General features: G+C 42.3%; 2 protein-coding genes and 5 non-coding genes across 7 annotated transcripts; all 7 read left to right on the top strand.

The window, feature by feature from the left end:
• The first annotated feature begins 1,936 nt into the window (after positions 1–1,936).
• On the top strand, positions 1,937–8,279 carry LOC133023699 (parvalbumin beta-2-like). The gene is made up of 6 exons (XM_061090770.1): positions 1,937–2,000; positions 2,109–2,241; positions 2,943–3,052; positions 7,548–7,565; positions 7,902–7,919; positions 8,257–8,279. Exons 1-6 carry the CDS (start codon positions 1,940–1,942, stop codon positions 8,277–8,279), a joined length of 363 nt encoding a protein of 120 aa, XP_060946753.1. The 5' UTR covers positions 1,937–1,939.
• On the top strand, positions 4,697–4,768 carry trnaq-cug (transfer RNA glutamine (anticodon CUG)). Its single transcript has one exon. It is a non-coding gene; the product is annotated as a tRNA-Gln (tRNA).
• trnaq-cug (transfer RNA glutamine (anticodon CUG)) lies at positions 5,612–5,683 on the top strand. Its single transcript has one exon. It is a non-coding gene; the product is annotated as a tRNA-Gln (tRNA).
• trnaq-cug (transfer RNA glutamine (anticodon CUG)) lies at positions 7,605–7,676 on the top strand. The gene has a single exon. It is a non-coding gene; the product is annotated as a tRNA-Gln (tRNA).
• On the top strand, positions 7,959–8,030 carry trnaq-cug (transfer RNA glutamine (anticodon CUG)). Its single transcript has one exon. It is a non-coding gene; the product is annotated as a tRNA-Gln (tRNA).
• A 22-nt stretch (positions 8,280–8,301) lies between the features above and the next one.
• Positions 8,302–8,373, top strand: trnaq-cug (transfer RNA glutamine (anticodon CUG)). The gene has a single exon. It is a non-coding gene; the product is annotated as a tRNA-Gln (tRNA).
• A 1,053-nt stretch (positions 8,374–9,426) lies between these two features.
• pvalb8 (parvalbumin 8) lies at positions 9,427–11,883 on the top strand. The gene is made up of 5 exons (XM_061090204.1): positions 9,427–9,642; positions 10,099–10,166; positions 10,688–10,820; positions 11,229–11,338; positions 11,626–11,883. The coding sequence occupies exons 2-5, from the start codon at positions 10,106–10,108 to the stop codon at positions 11,649–11,651; spliced, it is 330 nt and encodes a 109-aa protein (XP_060946187.1). The 5' UTR covers positions 9,427–9,642; positions 10,099–10,105; the 3' UTR covers positions 11,652–11,883.
• The last annotated feature ends 395 nt before the right edge of the window (positions 11,884–12,278 follow it).

Genomic DNA, 12,278 nt, shown 5'->3' with positions numbered 1-12,278 from the left:
CTTCCTGGACCCAGGGAGGTTTGCAATGGATAGCTGTCACACACAGTGTAATTAGGTGTGCTGCTCCAAGGTCTTTTTCTCCACCAACTGCTGCGTAGTCAATTAGATGATGTGCTGTGGCAACAGGAGGGCTATTAACAGCCACCGTTGCATCAGCAAGACCTTTGAGCAGGTTCCAGCTGCTGCCAAGATGCACATCTTTAGTGGTTCTCAGCAAAGAATTGAATTTTGACTCAATTGTAGAAATGCATATACTTAATCTTCAGGAAAACGGCTCTTCTGACAAATAGGTCTGCTGCTGATCAAATTAACACTGGCTTTGCTCTATTCAAAGTAATTTCATTCATCTTTACTACTGTGACTTATTGAACTGTCCTCGGTGGAAAAATCCTGTTACACTTAAGACTGCTGACCTGAAACTGCAGGTCAGCAGTTTAAACCCTCAACCTAGACACTCAATGACAGCTGTCTACTGTCAGTCCAGTGCTGCCACCTACAGGCCAAAGCTGCTCGCTCAGCATTTCAAGCTGCACTGACAAACATTTAAGCCTTTAAACGAGATTACAAAGAGCTGCTTTGTGCAATAAGTATCCTGAATGAAGAAGTGTTCCCAAAGCAATATCAATTAAACCAATCTGCATGAAAAATACCAACATTCACAGAATATGTGCGATAACTTTGACTTGCAAGTCAAAATTGGGTGTATTGAACGTGTCTGTTCCTATGCAGCTTGACAATAACTGGATTTTAAAACAGTTATTAATACAGCCAAAATTTCACTACATATACTATTCTAAATTGTTTAAATGGCAAACTACTCTTCTTTTTCCTATTATATATGAGATATTGAACACAAATTGGCAAATCATATCTAAACACACTAAGTAAACTTAAATTAAAGTCATGGATAAAATAGCCAGTGTCTTCCAATCACCAAAAAGCTGGGGAAAAACAACCAATTAGAGCAACTTACAGCAGTTCTAATGCAAGCATCAGTATCCAGCTTCTTTAATATGGCTATATGTTGCCAGCAGCACTTGCAATTCGCCCTCCTCAGCAGTGTACAGGCCTATTCTTAGCAGCGGGACATATTAAAGACTTCTTCAAACGCACCTTTTAAGCGTCTTCATTTGTGAAACCTAAAATAGACAGCTCACTTCAGGACACATGTTTGCCACCCCCCTTCCCCAGTGGTGTCAGTTGTCTTATGCCTCAGATTTGGATGGGGTGAAACTATAAAAAGGTCACCGGGAGCACCGGAAAGATCACTGCAGTCTACTCAAGTCTCGTCTGTCTCATCTGTACTCTGCAAAGCAAAGACAACAGAGGTGAGTTCTAATGAAAATGGACAAAAGGGGGAAAAAACACAATCGTGGGATCGGACAAAGCCTCAGCATCAGGCTTTCCACCTTTAGAGAAAATTTGAATGATTTTTTAACATTTACAGTTAAATAAGGATATTGGCACCAAAGCATTTAAGGAAAGAAATGCCTTTTTTGCATTTTTCTTTCCTTTTTCTCAGTTTGTTTTTTTTTATTGTTAGGAGAAGAACAACTGGATTACTGGTTTGACCTTTGAGCATCTGTAGCGCAGCAGGAGGAAGCTCGCAGTTGACTATCTCAGCCATGTACACAGGATTCAGAAACACATTATGCTAACGTGTCATTCAGAAAGAAGTGGACAGAGCTTTTTAATTTAAAACAAATTCAAATTATTTATTGGCTATATTTATCTGTCATTGTTCCAACGATAATGGGGATAGATTTTTGGTTTCTAACAGGTTTTCATGTCGGCTCTTAGTATTTTAAAGTGATGTGGAGGTTGAACAACAATCTATATCATCAACAATATTTGATATTGTAAAAGATGGCTCCCGGGCAATATATCCTACATGATCAAAAATATCATCATGGCTTGTGTTTCATTCCTGCAGATCAAAATGGCCTTCAAAAACATACTGGAAGATGCTAAAGTTGCTGCAGCCCTGGTGGAGTGCAAAGGTGACAACTACAAAATCACTGAGTAGTGGTATATAGGCTCATCTGTTCTAAGCATTAACAGCTACTTTTTATATTTTTTTATTCTGTGACAACCTGCGTTGATTTCAGACGCTGGCACGTTCTGCCACAAGAAGTTCTTCGCCACCTGTGGTCTGGCTGGCAAGAGCGCTGCAGACATAAAGAAGGCTTTCTACGTCATTGACCAGGACAAGAGCGCTTTCATTGAGGAGGATGAGCTGAAGTAAGACACACACACACACACACACACCATCCCCCTCTAAACATATAGCACCAAATCACACAAATGGCATTGTCGCATATTGTGCTATTTCAATCAACAGTGATGTGTGCTTGTGTCTTTAAGTCCAGTGAGTAACAGGAACTGCAGTATGGTTCTAACCATGCAGCCTATGTGGACTGTGGGAATGTAGTGGTCAAACTATCTTTAGCCAGCACTCTGTTTTACAAGGACTTTCTATTTGTTACTCTTTTGACAACAAGCAGAGGAGATTCTATTATTATTATTATTATTATTATTATTATTATTATTATTATTATTATTATTATTATTATTATTATTATTATTATTATATTATATTATATTACATGACTTTTTCTGTCTAGCAAATAACATCTGCCCCATCCAGGGCTGGATATAGCTTTCATCAATAGCAATCTGATGAAAGTCCAATACAGGTGGATATGTTGCTTATGCATTGTATAATTGCATAAGACATAATTGATCTAACAAGGATATGTAAAACATTTAACAGTTTAAAAGCAGAGCAGAAATCAGTAAGAAATCATAATGCAGCATTTATCCTGATAATTATCAATGACGACTGATGGTAACTATCGTCTTGATCAAGATGTTGGCCGTATGTCTGTGGTGTTTATATGAATAAGTGAAGTAATGCAGTCGCCTCCTCTGTGTGTCCTCAGACTGTTCCTGCAGAACTTCAAGGAAAGTGCACGTGCTCTCACCGATGCAGAGACCAAGGCTTTCCTGAAGGCCGGCGACACCGACAATGACGGCAAGATCGGAGATGATGGTATGTGCTCCCTCACTTCACAGACATTCTTCAGACATTTCTCACTTGCATCTCTGAGCTGGCATTAACTGTACATCTCTCTCCTCTTGTCTTCCCCCCTGCAGAGTTTGTTGTTATGGTTAATGCATAAACTGTGCAACCGACCAACAACACCAGCTCTGATGGAACAACAAATCCCACATCGACCTCCCCCCCTGTTCATCTGAATATAAATGACTTTTATACATTTGCTCCAGAGACGTTTCCTCCTCTACCCAACACACTGTCCAAAACTGATGATTGTGAATGTCGCTCGGTTGTGTCATGTCTTAAATATGAATTTTGCTTACTGTAAAATCTATGATGCACTTTCCAGGAACGAACGGTATAATAAAAAAAAAGAATGAACATTCTTTTTGCTACGGTTTTTTGGGATGTTTTTCCTTCCTACATGATGTGTGTCTCTTTTCAATTTACACAAAATCATAATCTGACACATTCTGATTGACGGGACTTCTATTAATTTTGTTTGTTTGCCATGAAATGTAATGTGTGCCAAGTCATGGAGAATAATGGATGAAGAAAAAAAAAACAATGGTGGGCACGTCACTCTATCACAAACACACAAACACACGAACTCACAGCTCACATGCAGCTCACATGCAGGTTCTGTCATGCAGCTCCACCCTACAGCCACTAGATGGCGTCACATCCATTAACTCCAGATGAACAGACACTCAGAAGAGATGTCAAGTAAATCATCAAGTCCAAAAAACAGCAACAGTTTAGATTTAATTCGAATCCATCGCTTCAGGTAGTTTGGTTTTATTGTAAATGTTTGTGGATTAAAAGAATAAGATAATAACAATGCTTTGCAGCTATTTCAATTTAAACTGCAGACATTCAGTGGGTGATTGCAGGCCACCAAATTTAAGCAAAAACAAGATCTCCAATTTAATTAAATGTAACTGAACATCTTAAGTGCTCCATTGCTATGCAGAGAAAATGAGCCGTACAATATGTGTCAGTCCAGGTCCTCCTCTTGTCCTCCTCTGAACCCCTCTCCATGTGAATGAACGAGGCTGGAACAGAGCATTAGCAAATGTGAATGAATAAGTTATTGCCCAGTAACAGTATAGTCCACGAGGTATCAACATGCCGGCATGACATCATGCACCGGGTGTGGGTATAGACCCGCACCACTGCCCTCGATCCGGTGTCCTCAGTCTCTTCTTCACACACTGTCTGGAGCAGATGATAGAGTTTCTCTTCAGGAATCCACCTGCACCAGAACCTCGCAGAGGACGATCACCCGTCACTTGTTGAGGAGGGGCCCCATTAACAAGTTGGCACCGGGATTAGGTTCAGGAAAGGCTGACAAAGACAAACCACCGGAGATACAAGCTTTTATTCAATAATGAAGGACGCCTGTAATCTGGCGAAGGGATCGACACCCAGTGCGTAAAAGCCATTCCCAAAGCACTATCCTTAATTCTTGCATGGTAAAAGTTTTCAAACTGATGATTTAACGATTTCTCCACACATTTTTATTCAGGCTTTAATAAAACAAACGGTGGTTATATCCGTGGACCACTCGCACCTAATGCGAATGAACGTTATAGATCATTTAATTCGTTGTGGTGATGGTCTATTACAAGCTAAGAAGGTGCCATGGTGTAATGGTTAGCACTCAGGACTCTGAATCCTGCGATCCGAGTTCAAATCTCGGTGGGACCTAATCTTTATTCAACTTTGTTGTGATAATATTTCGTCACCACAGTGTTCACTTTGTACAACATGTTCACATCTGACACTAAGTGAAACGGCAGCTCTTGCTCTTTCCAGCAACGTTCAAACCTCACATCGCCGGGGAGAGAACAAAACTTTTCCCGAGCACCACATTAGCGAGTTCTCTCCCAGGGATGTGCCTAATGACCAAAGCACTATCCTTAATTCTTACATCGTAAAAGTTTTCAAACTGATAATTAAACGATTTCTCCACACATTTTTATTCAGGCTTTAATAAAACAAACGTTGGTTTTATCCATGAACCACTCGCACCTAAACGCATCTCGATCGATTGCTTTCAGGCCTTTACATGACGTGTCGGAGGATTTTTACGAACGTGTCGTGACACCGAACCGTCACTCACGGAGCGGTCCGGTAATGTGAATGAACGCTAGGGATCATTTCAGTTGAGTAGCGTGGTGGTCCAGGCCCGGAAACAAAGGTGCCATGGTGTAATGGTTAGCACTCAGGACTCTGAATCCTGCGATCCGAGTTCAAATCTCGGTGGGACATGATCTTTATTCCACTTTGTTGTGATAATATTTCATCACCACAGTGTTCACTTTGTACAACATGTTCACATCTGACATTTAATGAAACAGTAGCTCTTGCTCCTTCCTGCAATTTTCAAACCTCACATCAACGGGCGAAGAACAAACCTTTTTTGGAGCACCACTGCAGCAAGCTCTCTCCCAGGGATGTGCCTAGTGACCCCTGAAGTTCTCTTTGACTCAGACTCGCCTGAGGCCACAGGTGACTTGTCTAAATGACACCCTGAGTGTCACATATGAAGGTGCCATGGTGTAATGGTTAGCACTCAGGACTCTGAATCCTGCGATCCGAGTTCAAATCTCGGTGGGACCTGTCTTTATATGGAGGACCATACATGACATAAGTATAAATAAATAAATAAATAAATGTAGAAATAAATACAGAAATAAATAAATAAATAAATAAATAAAAAAGGAAATAAATTAATTAATACAGAAATAAATAAATAAATACGTTACTAACAACAGAAATAAATAAATAAATGTCTTAAATATATTTGCACATTTATTTATTCCCTGATTTATATTTTTCACGTTTTCAATCACCTTATGCTAATGAGAAAGGCGGGCCTAACCGCAGTCTCATGCAGGATTGGTCACAGGAGTGTAATGATCCAGCCTTTCAATGCTGACTGGTGTCCAGTAGCTGTTTGCAGTGTTGTGCCAGTTCACGTCTCGTGTTCTCCTGAGCACAGGGAGCGAGCAGAGAGGAGGAGGAAGCAGAAACTCCTGCTCGGAAAGAAACAAGCCTGCAGCTTCTGCTCTGCCCATGAAGCAGCTGATCTCTGAGCAGATGTGACCAGAGACTGTTTTACAAAGTCACTGAGCGGCTGCATCGAGGTGACGAGCTCAAGTCTCAGTTTTTGTCTCTGTGCGAGTGTGTGGCACTGAGGGGTGCGGAGCCCGGGTGCCTGTGTGTGCGTGTGTATAGCTCAGTTGACCAATCCTGCTCGAGACTGAGTTTGGGACCGCCTACCTCATTTACATATGGACAATTAATTGTTGAAAAATAAAAATGTTGCAAAAAAAAAATGTGGAAATAGATAAAGAAATAAATGAATACATGTGGACATAAATACAGAAGTAAATTAATCAATGTGTTAAACTTATTCCCACAATTATTTCAACTTTTATGTATTTCAACATTTATTTAATTCCACATTTAATTGTCTCATATGTAAATTAGGTAGGAGGTCCCAAACTCAGTCTCGAGCAGGATTGGTCAACTGAGCTATACACACACGCACACACAGGCCCCGTGGCTCCGCACCCCTCAGTGCCACAAACTTGCACAGAGACAAAAACTGAGACTTGAGCTCGTCACCTCGATGCAGCCGCTCAGTGACTTTGTAAAACAGTGAAAACACAGAGTTTCTCTGGTCACATCTGCTCAGAGATCAGCTGCTTCATGCGCAGAGCAGAAGCTGCAGGTGGTTTGTACCGAGCTGGAGTTTCTGCTTCCTCCTCCTCTCTGCGCTCTCCTTGTGCTCAGGAGAACACGAGACGTGGCGCTCACATTCAGGATTACTGACACCTTAATCATCCCAATAAAAAATAACCTGAACTAACCCTCTGAACTTGAACTAGTTCATTTTAAGTGTGAACCGGCTCAACACTGCAAACAGCTACTGGACACCAGTCAGCATTGAAAGGCTGGATCATTACACTCCTGTGACCAATCCTGCATGAGACTGCAGTTAGGCCCGCCTTTCTCATTAGCATAAGGTGATTGAAAACGTGAAAAATATAAATCAGGGAATAAATAAATGTGCAAATATATTTAAGACATTTATTTATTTATTTCTGTTGTTAGTAACGTATTTATTTATTTATTTCTGTATTAATTAATTTATTTCCTTTTTTATTTATTCATTTATTTATTTATTTCTGTATTTATTTCTACATTTATTTATTTATTTATTTATACTTATGTCATGTATGGTCCTCCATATCTTTATTCCACTTTGCTGTGATAATATTTCATGACCACAGTGTTCACTTTGTACAACATGTTCACATATGATCTGACACTAAATGAAACAGCAGCTCTTGCTCCTTCCTGCAACTCTCAAACCTCACATCACCAGGGGGAGAACAAACCTTTTTCCCGAGCACCACTGCAGCGAGCTCTCTCCCTGGGATGTGCCTAATGACCCCTGAAGTTCTCTGTGACTCAGACTCGCCTGAGGCCACAGGTGAGTTGTCTAAATGACACCCTGAAATTCATACATGAAGGTGCCATGGTGTAATGGTTAGCACTCAGGACTCTGAATCCTGCGATCCGAGTTCAAATCTCGGTGGGACCTGTCTTTATTACCCTGTTGAGATAATATTGCATCACCACAGTGTTCACTTTGTACAACATGTTCACATATGATCTGACACTAAATGAAACAGCACCTCTTGCTCCTTCCTGCAACTCTCAACCCTCACATCAACGCGGGGAGAACGAACCTTTTTCCCATGCACCACTGCAGCGAGCTCTCTCCCTGGGATGTGCCTAATGACCCCTGAAGTTCTCTGTGACTCAGACTCGCCTGAGGCCACAGGTGAGTTGACTAAATGACACCCTGAAATTCATACTTCAAGGTGCCATGGTGTAATGGTTAGCACTCAGGACTCTGAATCCTGCGATCCGAGTTCAAATCTCGGTGGGACCTGTCTTTATTCCACTTTATTGTGATAATATTGCATCACCACAGTGTTCACTTTGTACAACATGTTCACATATGATCTGAAACTAATAGAAACAGCAGCTCTTGCTCCTTCCTGTAACATTCAAACCTCACATCAACGGGCGGAGAACAAACCTTTTTTGGAGCACCACTGCAGCCAGCTCTCTCCCTGGGATGTGCCTAATGACCCCTGAACTTCTCTGTGACTCAGACTCGCCTGACTTCATTAAATGACACCCTGAAATTCATACATGAAGGTGCCATGGTGTAATGGTTAGCACTCAGGACTCTGAATCCTGCGATCCGAGTTCAAATCTCGGTGGGACCTGTCTTTATTCCACTTTGTTGTGATAATATTTCATCACCACAGTGTTCACTTTGCAGAATATGTTCACATCTGACACTTAATGAAGCAGCAGCTCTTGCTCCTTCCTGCAACATTCAAACCTCACATCACCAGGGGGAGAACAAACCTTTTTCCCGAGCACCACTGCAGCGAGCTCTCTCCCTGGGATGTGCCTAATGACCCCTGAAGATCAGTTGCCCTCGGTAAAAGACACCCTGAATTTATATTTTTTTGCTCCTGGACACCTGGAGAGACTGCAGCTCTGCGGCTTCCTCAAAGAAACACAGCGACGAAATGGGACAAATGATCAGCCCCACGTGTGACCCCTGCCTCCTGTACTTCTGTCCAAACAGCTCATACCTGGGACACTGTGCGTTATGCATCATCATCATCATCATCATAGCCACCGGACGCCTACAGCAGAGGGTGACCTCGGGTCTCCTCATCGGCACAGTTGACAAAGCAATTCCGCGAGGCTGCCCACCCCCCCCCTGTCACCGTGAGACAATGAGAAGGTTATAGAACATCAGCAACATTCAGTGATGAGCAGCTATGATGTGTATTTGAGGTGACATTAGGGAATCTACTGACCCTCATGTGTTGGGGCTCTACGCCAAACTCTTGGCACCTCAAGAAGCACGGATGTGGGAAGACATGGATTTTACTCAAGACTCCAGGCCTGGAGCAGAACCGGCTTCTTCTCACCTCAAAGGCATTGATGAGGGCTCATCGTTTCAAGGAGCATCGCCGGAGCGTGTCACAGGCATTGTTGGCTGAAAGAGGATACCTGCATGTAGGGGTGGGGGGTGCAGAGACAGCAAGAGAGGGAGGAAAGGAGAGAGAGAGAGAGGGTGAAGTTACATTACAGCCTCCCTGCAATAACTGTACTGTATCCTAGAGGTGAGGGGAGGAGTGGTGCCGGGGTGGGGTGGGGGGGGGTGGTGGAAGGGGGTGGGTGGAGAGGAATGCGCCGTTTTAAACTTAATTTGCTATTTACAAGGGCGTCACAGAAGTCCACGGTCCGCTCCTCTTACTGCTCCTGGGCGTTATAAATAGTAAAGGTTAATTAGTTAGCTGGGAAATTGGATCGGGGGCGGGCAGCTCGAATTTGATCCACAGACAGGTAACTCAAGCAATCCCCATTGTCACTGCAATCAGACCTATATAAATCCGCCTTGACGGACAGCAGTCACCACATAGCCTCACCTCTCCAGCTGGATCACCGACCGGGCAACATCCGCACCTGACACGGTAAGCTGCTGCTGCTGCTGCTGCTGCTGCTGCTGCTGCTGCTGCTGCTGGTCGCCTTTCACAGAGAGTGACTATGTTTTATTTTTCCTTTTTGTTTAGTTTAGCTTTACAAAGATTTCACAGAGGTGGATTCTCTAGCTGTTTCATGTTCAGAGCTGCTGTTTGTGGGCTGCATGCTGAGATGACAGGTGGGATTATCTTATGCGTAAAAGGGGAGATTTATATCAGGTTTTTACTTTTACTAACTCATAAGAACCCATGGAGATTTGAGGAGTTTATGTCATTATGTCAGTTTGCTGCTCTTCTGGCCGGACCCTGCACCCACTGAGCTTTCAGCATGTAGATTTGGTCACTTGGACACATTTTCGCTCCCCACCAGAGTCCAGGTAGAGAGTTTTGCTCTTGTTACCGACTAAATGTGTTAATAATTCACCACCACTGTTGTTCCTCCTACAGGAATAAAATGGCGCTCTCATCTATCCTTTCCGCTGATGACATCGACAGTGCTATCAAGGACTGCCAAGGTATCGTCTTCCTCCAATATCATTATTGCTCTCTTCATTTGATTTTGTACAGTATTGCCACTGGAGCCCGGTGCACTCACCAGACAATATGTCTGCCCCGTATAAGATTGTCTGCTGTTGCTATAAAAAGGTACATAGATGCATATTGGCTTGTGTGCATGGCGCAAGGGAATTCATGTGCAGAAATTGGCACCAGCCATAAATAAATTGAAGATTTCATCCGTATCACTAGAGGTCAAAGACAATAGGCTCAATTAAAAAACTCCACTTTCAGGACAAGCTCTGTGCCTCTGAGCTTTTCGTGCCTCACATTTAATAACACCTTATCGGCCGTGTGTTATCTTGTCTCCGCAATTTAAACTGACATCACTTGTTTAAGGATTTGCGGATGCAGCGACTTTGCTTCGATTTTACTTTAGAGAAACAAAACTGTCCCGTATGAGTTGGACTACTGACCTCAGGGGAAGCATTTTAGTCCAACTTGATGATATCCCTGACTCTGTCTTCCATCTCTCCCCCAGCACCAGACTCCTTCACTCCCAGGAAGTTTTTCCAGCTGTGTGGTCTCACCAAGAAGAGCCCCCAGGATGTGAAGAAGGTTTTCGGGATCCTGGACAACGATGCCAGCGGCTTCATTGAGGAGAATGAACTCAAGTGAGTGAGCGGGACAGGTCACACACTTCAGACTTGTTAGCTCTTCCCATGAGGATCTAGCGGTTTCAGATGTTTCTTTTTGCCACCCTGAGGAGATCAGACTCAAAAATCTTTCAGCAGGATAATCAAACCTCCATTCAGTTTTCATGATATTAAATTAAAAAAAAAAATTAAATTGAAAGATGCAAAAAACAAGACACCGCGAGCATGTGTCATTGTACCAATACTACTACAAATACTAAATACTGTTACAAATGTGTGTAAATGAATAGATCCACACTTGTTACTTAACATCATCGCACATTATCTGAGTACACACATCCTGATTATTGCCTAGGTGGTTACTGCCGGGTTTCCCTGTGGAGAACCTCTAACTTTGGTATCTGTCCGTGTCTCTGTGTCTGCCAGGTTTTTCCTCCAGAGGTTTTCTCCTGGTGCTCGAGTTCTGACGGACACGGAGACCAAGGACTTCCTGTGCGCTGCCGATGATGACAGCGATGGCATGATTGGAGCAGAAGGTGAGTGGATCCAGTAACAAGTTTGTGTGTAAAAACAAACATGCGTTTTCTATCCATGATTTTCCAAATAATCTCTGAATTTGGCTTCACATCATTAAGATTTGCTATATTCCTCAAGACCAATAGTGATTATAGACTGGTGAATTGGTTTGACTAAAATAATGGTGTAAACGATCACATGAGAATTACAATAAGAATTTTCACAATGCAAACTCTCTTATAGCTTCATATCAACATCGTTACTATCCAGTGTCACATCTTCTAAATGCTGTTTCTTTTCTCCTCAGAGTTCCAGGCCATGGTCTTGTCCTAAACAGCTGGATTCCATCTCTCCAACTTTATCTGACACCAGTCCCGCCCTCTTCCCCACTCCAACTGCTTCAGGGGCTCTCTTACTTTTAGTCAATCATGTCTAGATATTTTTCCTTTTTGATTTTTTTTTTTTCTTTTTGAACGACTCGCTCCGGTCCACACACATCCACATTCTCATCGTGTTTTTTGTTTTCCATGTTTCGGACTGATCATTGGCCAGATAAATGTACAATTTACCAAAATACTGAGAAAATAAAATAATCAAATTCCAAGTTCCTTGTCACTCTTTGTCTTCTTTCTATGTTTACTTCTGTATGTTTCTACATGTCTTGTTTGGTTTGCCCACTGTCAGCTGGGATTTGCCCCAGTGACCCCTAAAGAGTAAATGGTTCAGATAGTGGATGGATGGATGTCTTTACTTAGATATCATTTGGAGGATACAGTGGATCATGATAAGACCAAAACCTTAAAACATGTTATTGTCATCAAAACCTTTTTAATAAAGGGCACTGAAATGATTTTTATGCAGAAAATGATGATGCTTTACCTTCGAAAGCAGGAATCCAGTAGAGTACAGAAGATTATATACAGTGATCCAGATTCACCTGTGAAAAACAGGCATGCACAG

Source organism: Limanda limanda, chromosome 17 (assembly GCF_963576545.1).
Source record: "Limanda limanda chromosome 17, fLimLim1.1, whole genome shotgun sequence".
NCBI lineage: Eukaryota > Metazoa > Chordata > Actinopteri > Pleuronectiformes > Pleuronectidae > Limanda > Limanda limanda.
Note: the sequence above shows the minus strand (reverse complement) of the source record. Positions and strands in the feature narration are given on the sequence as shown.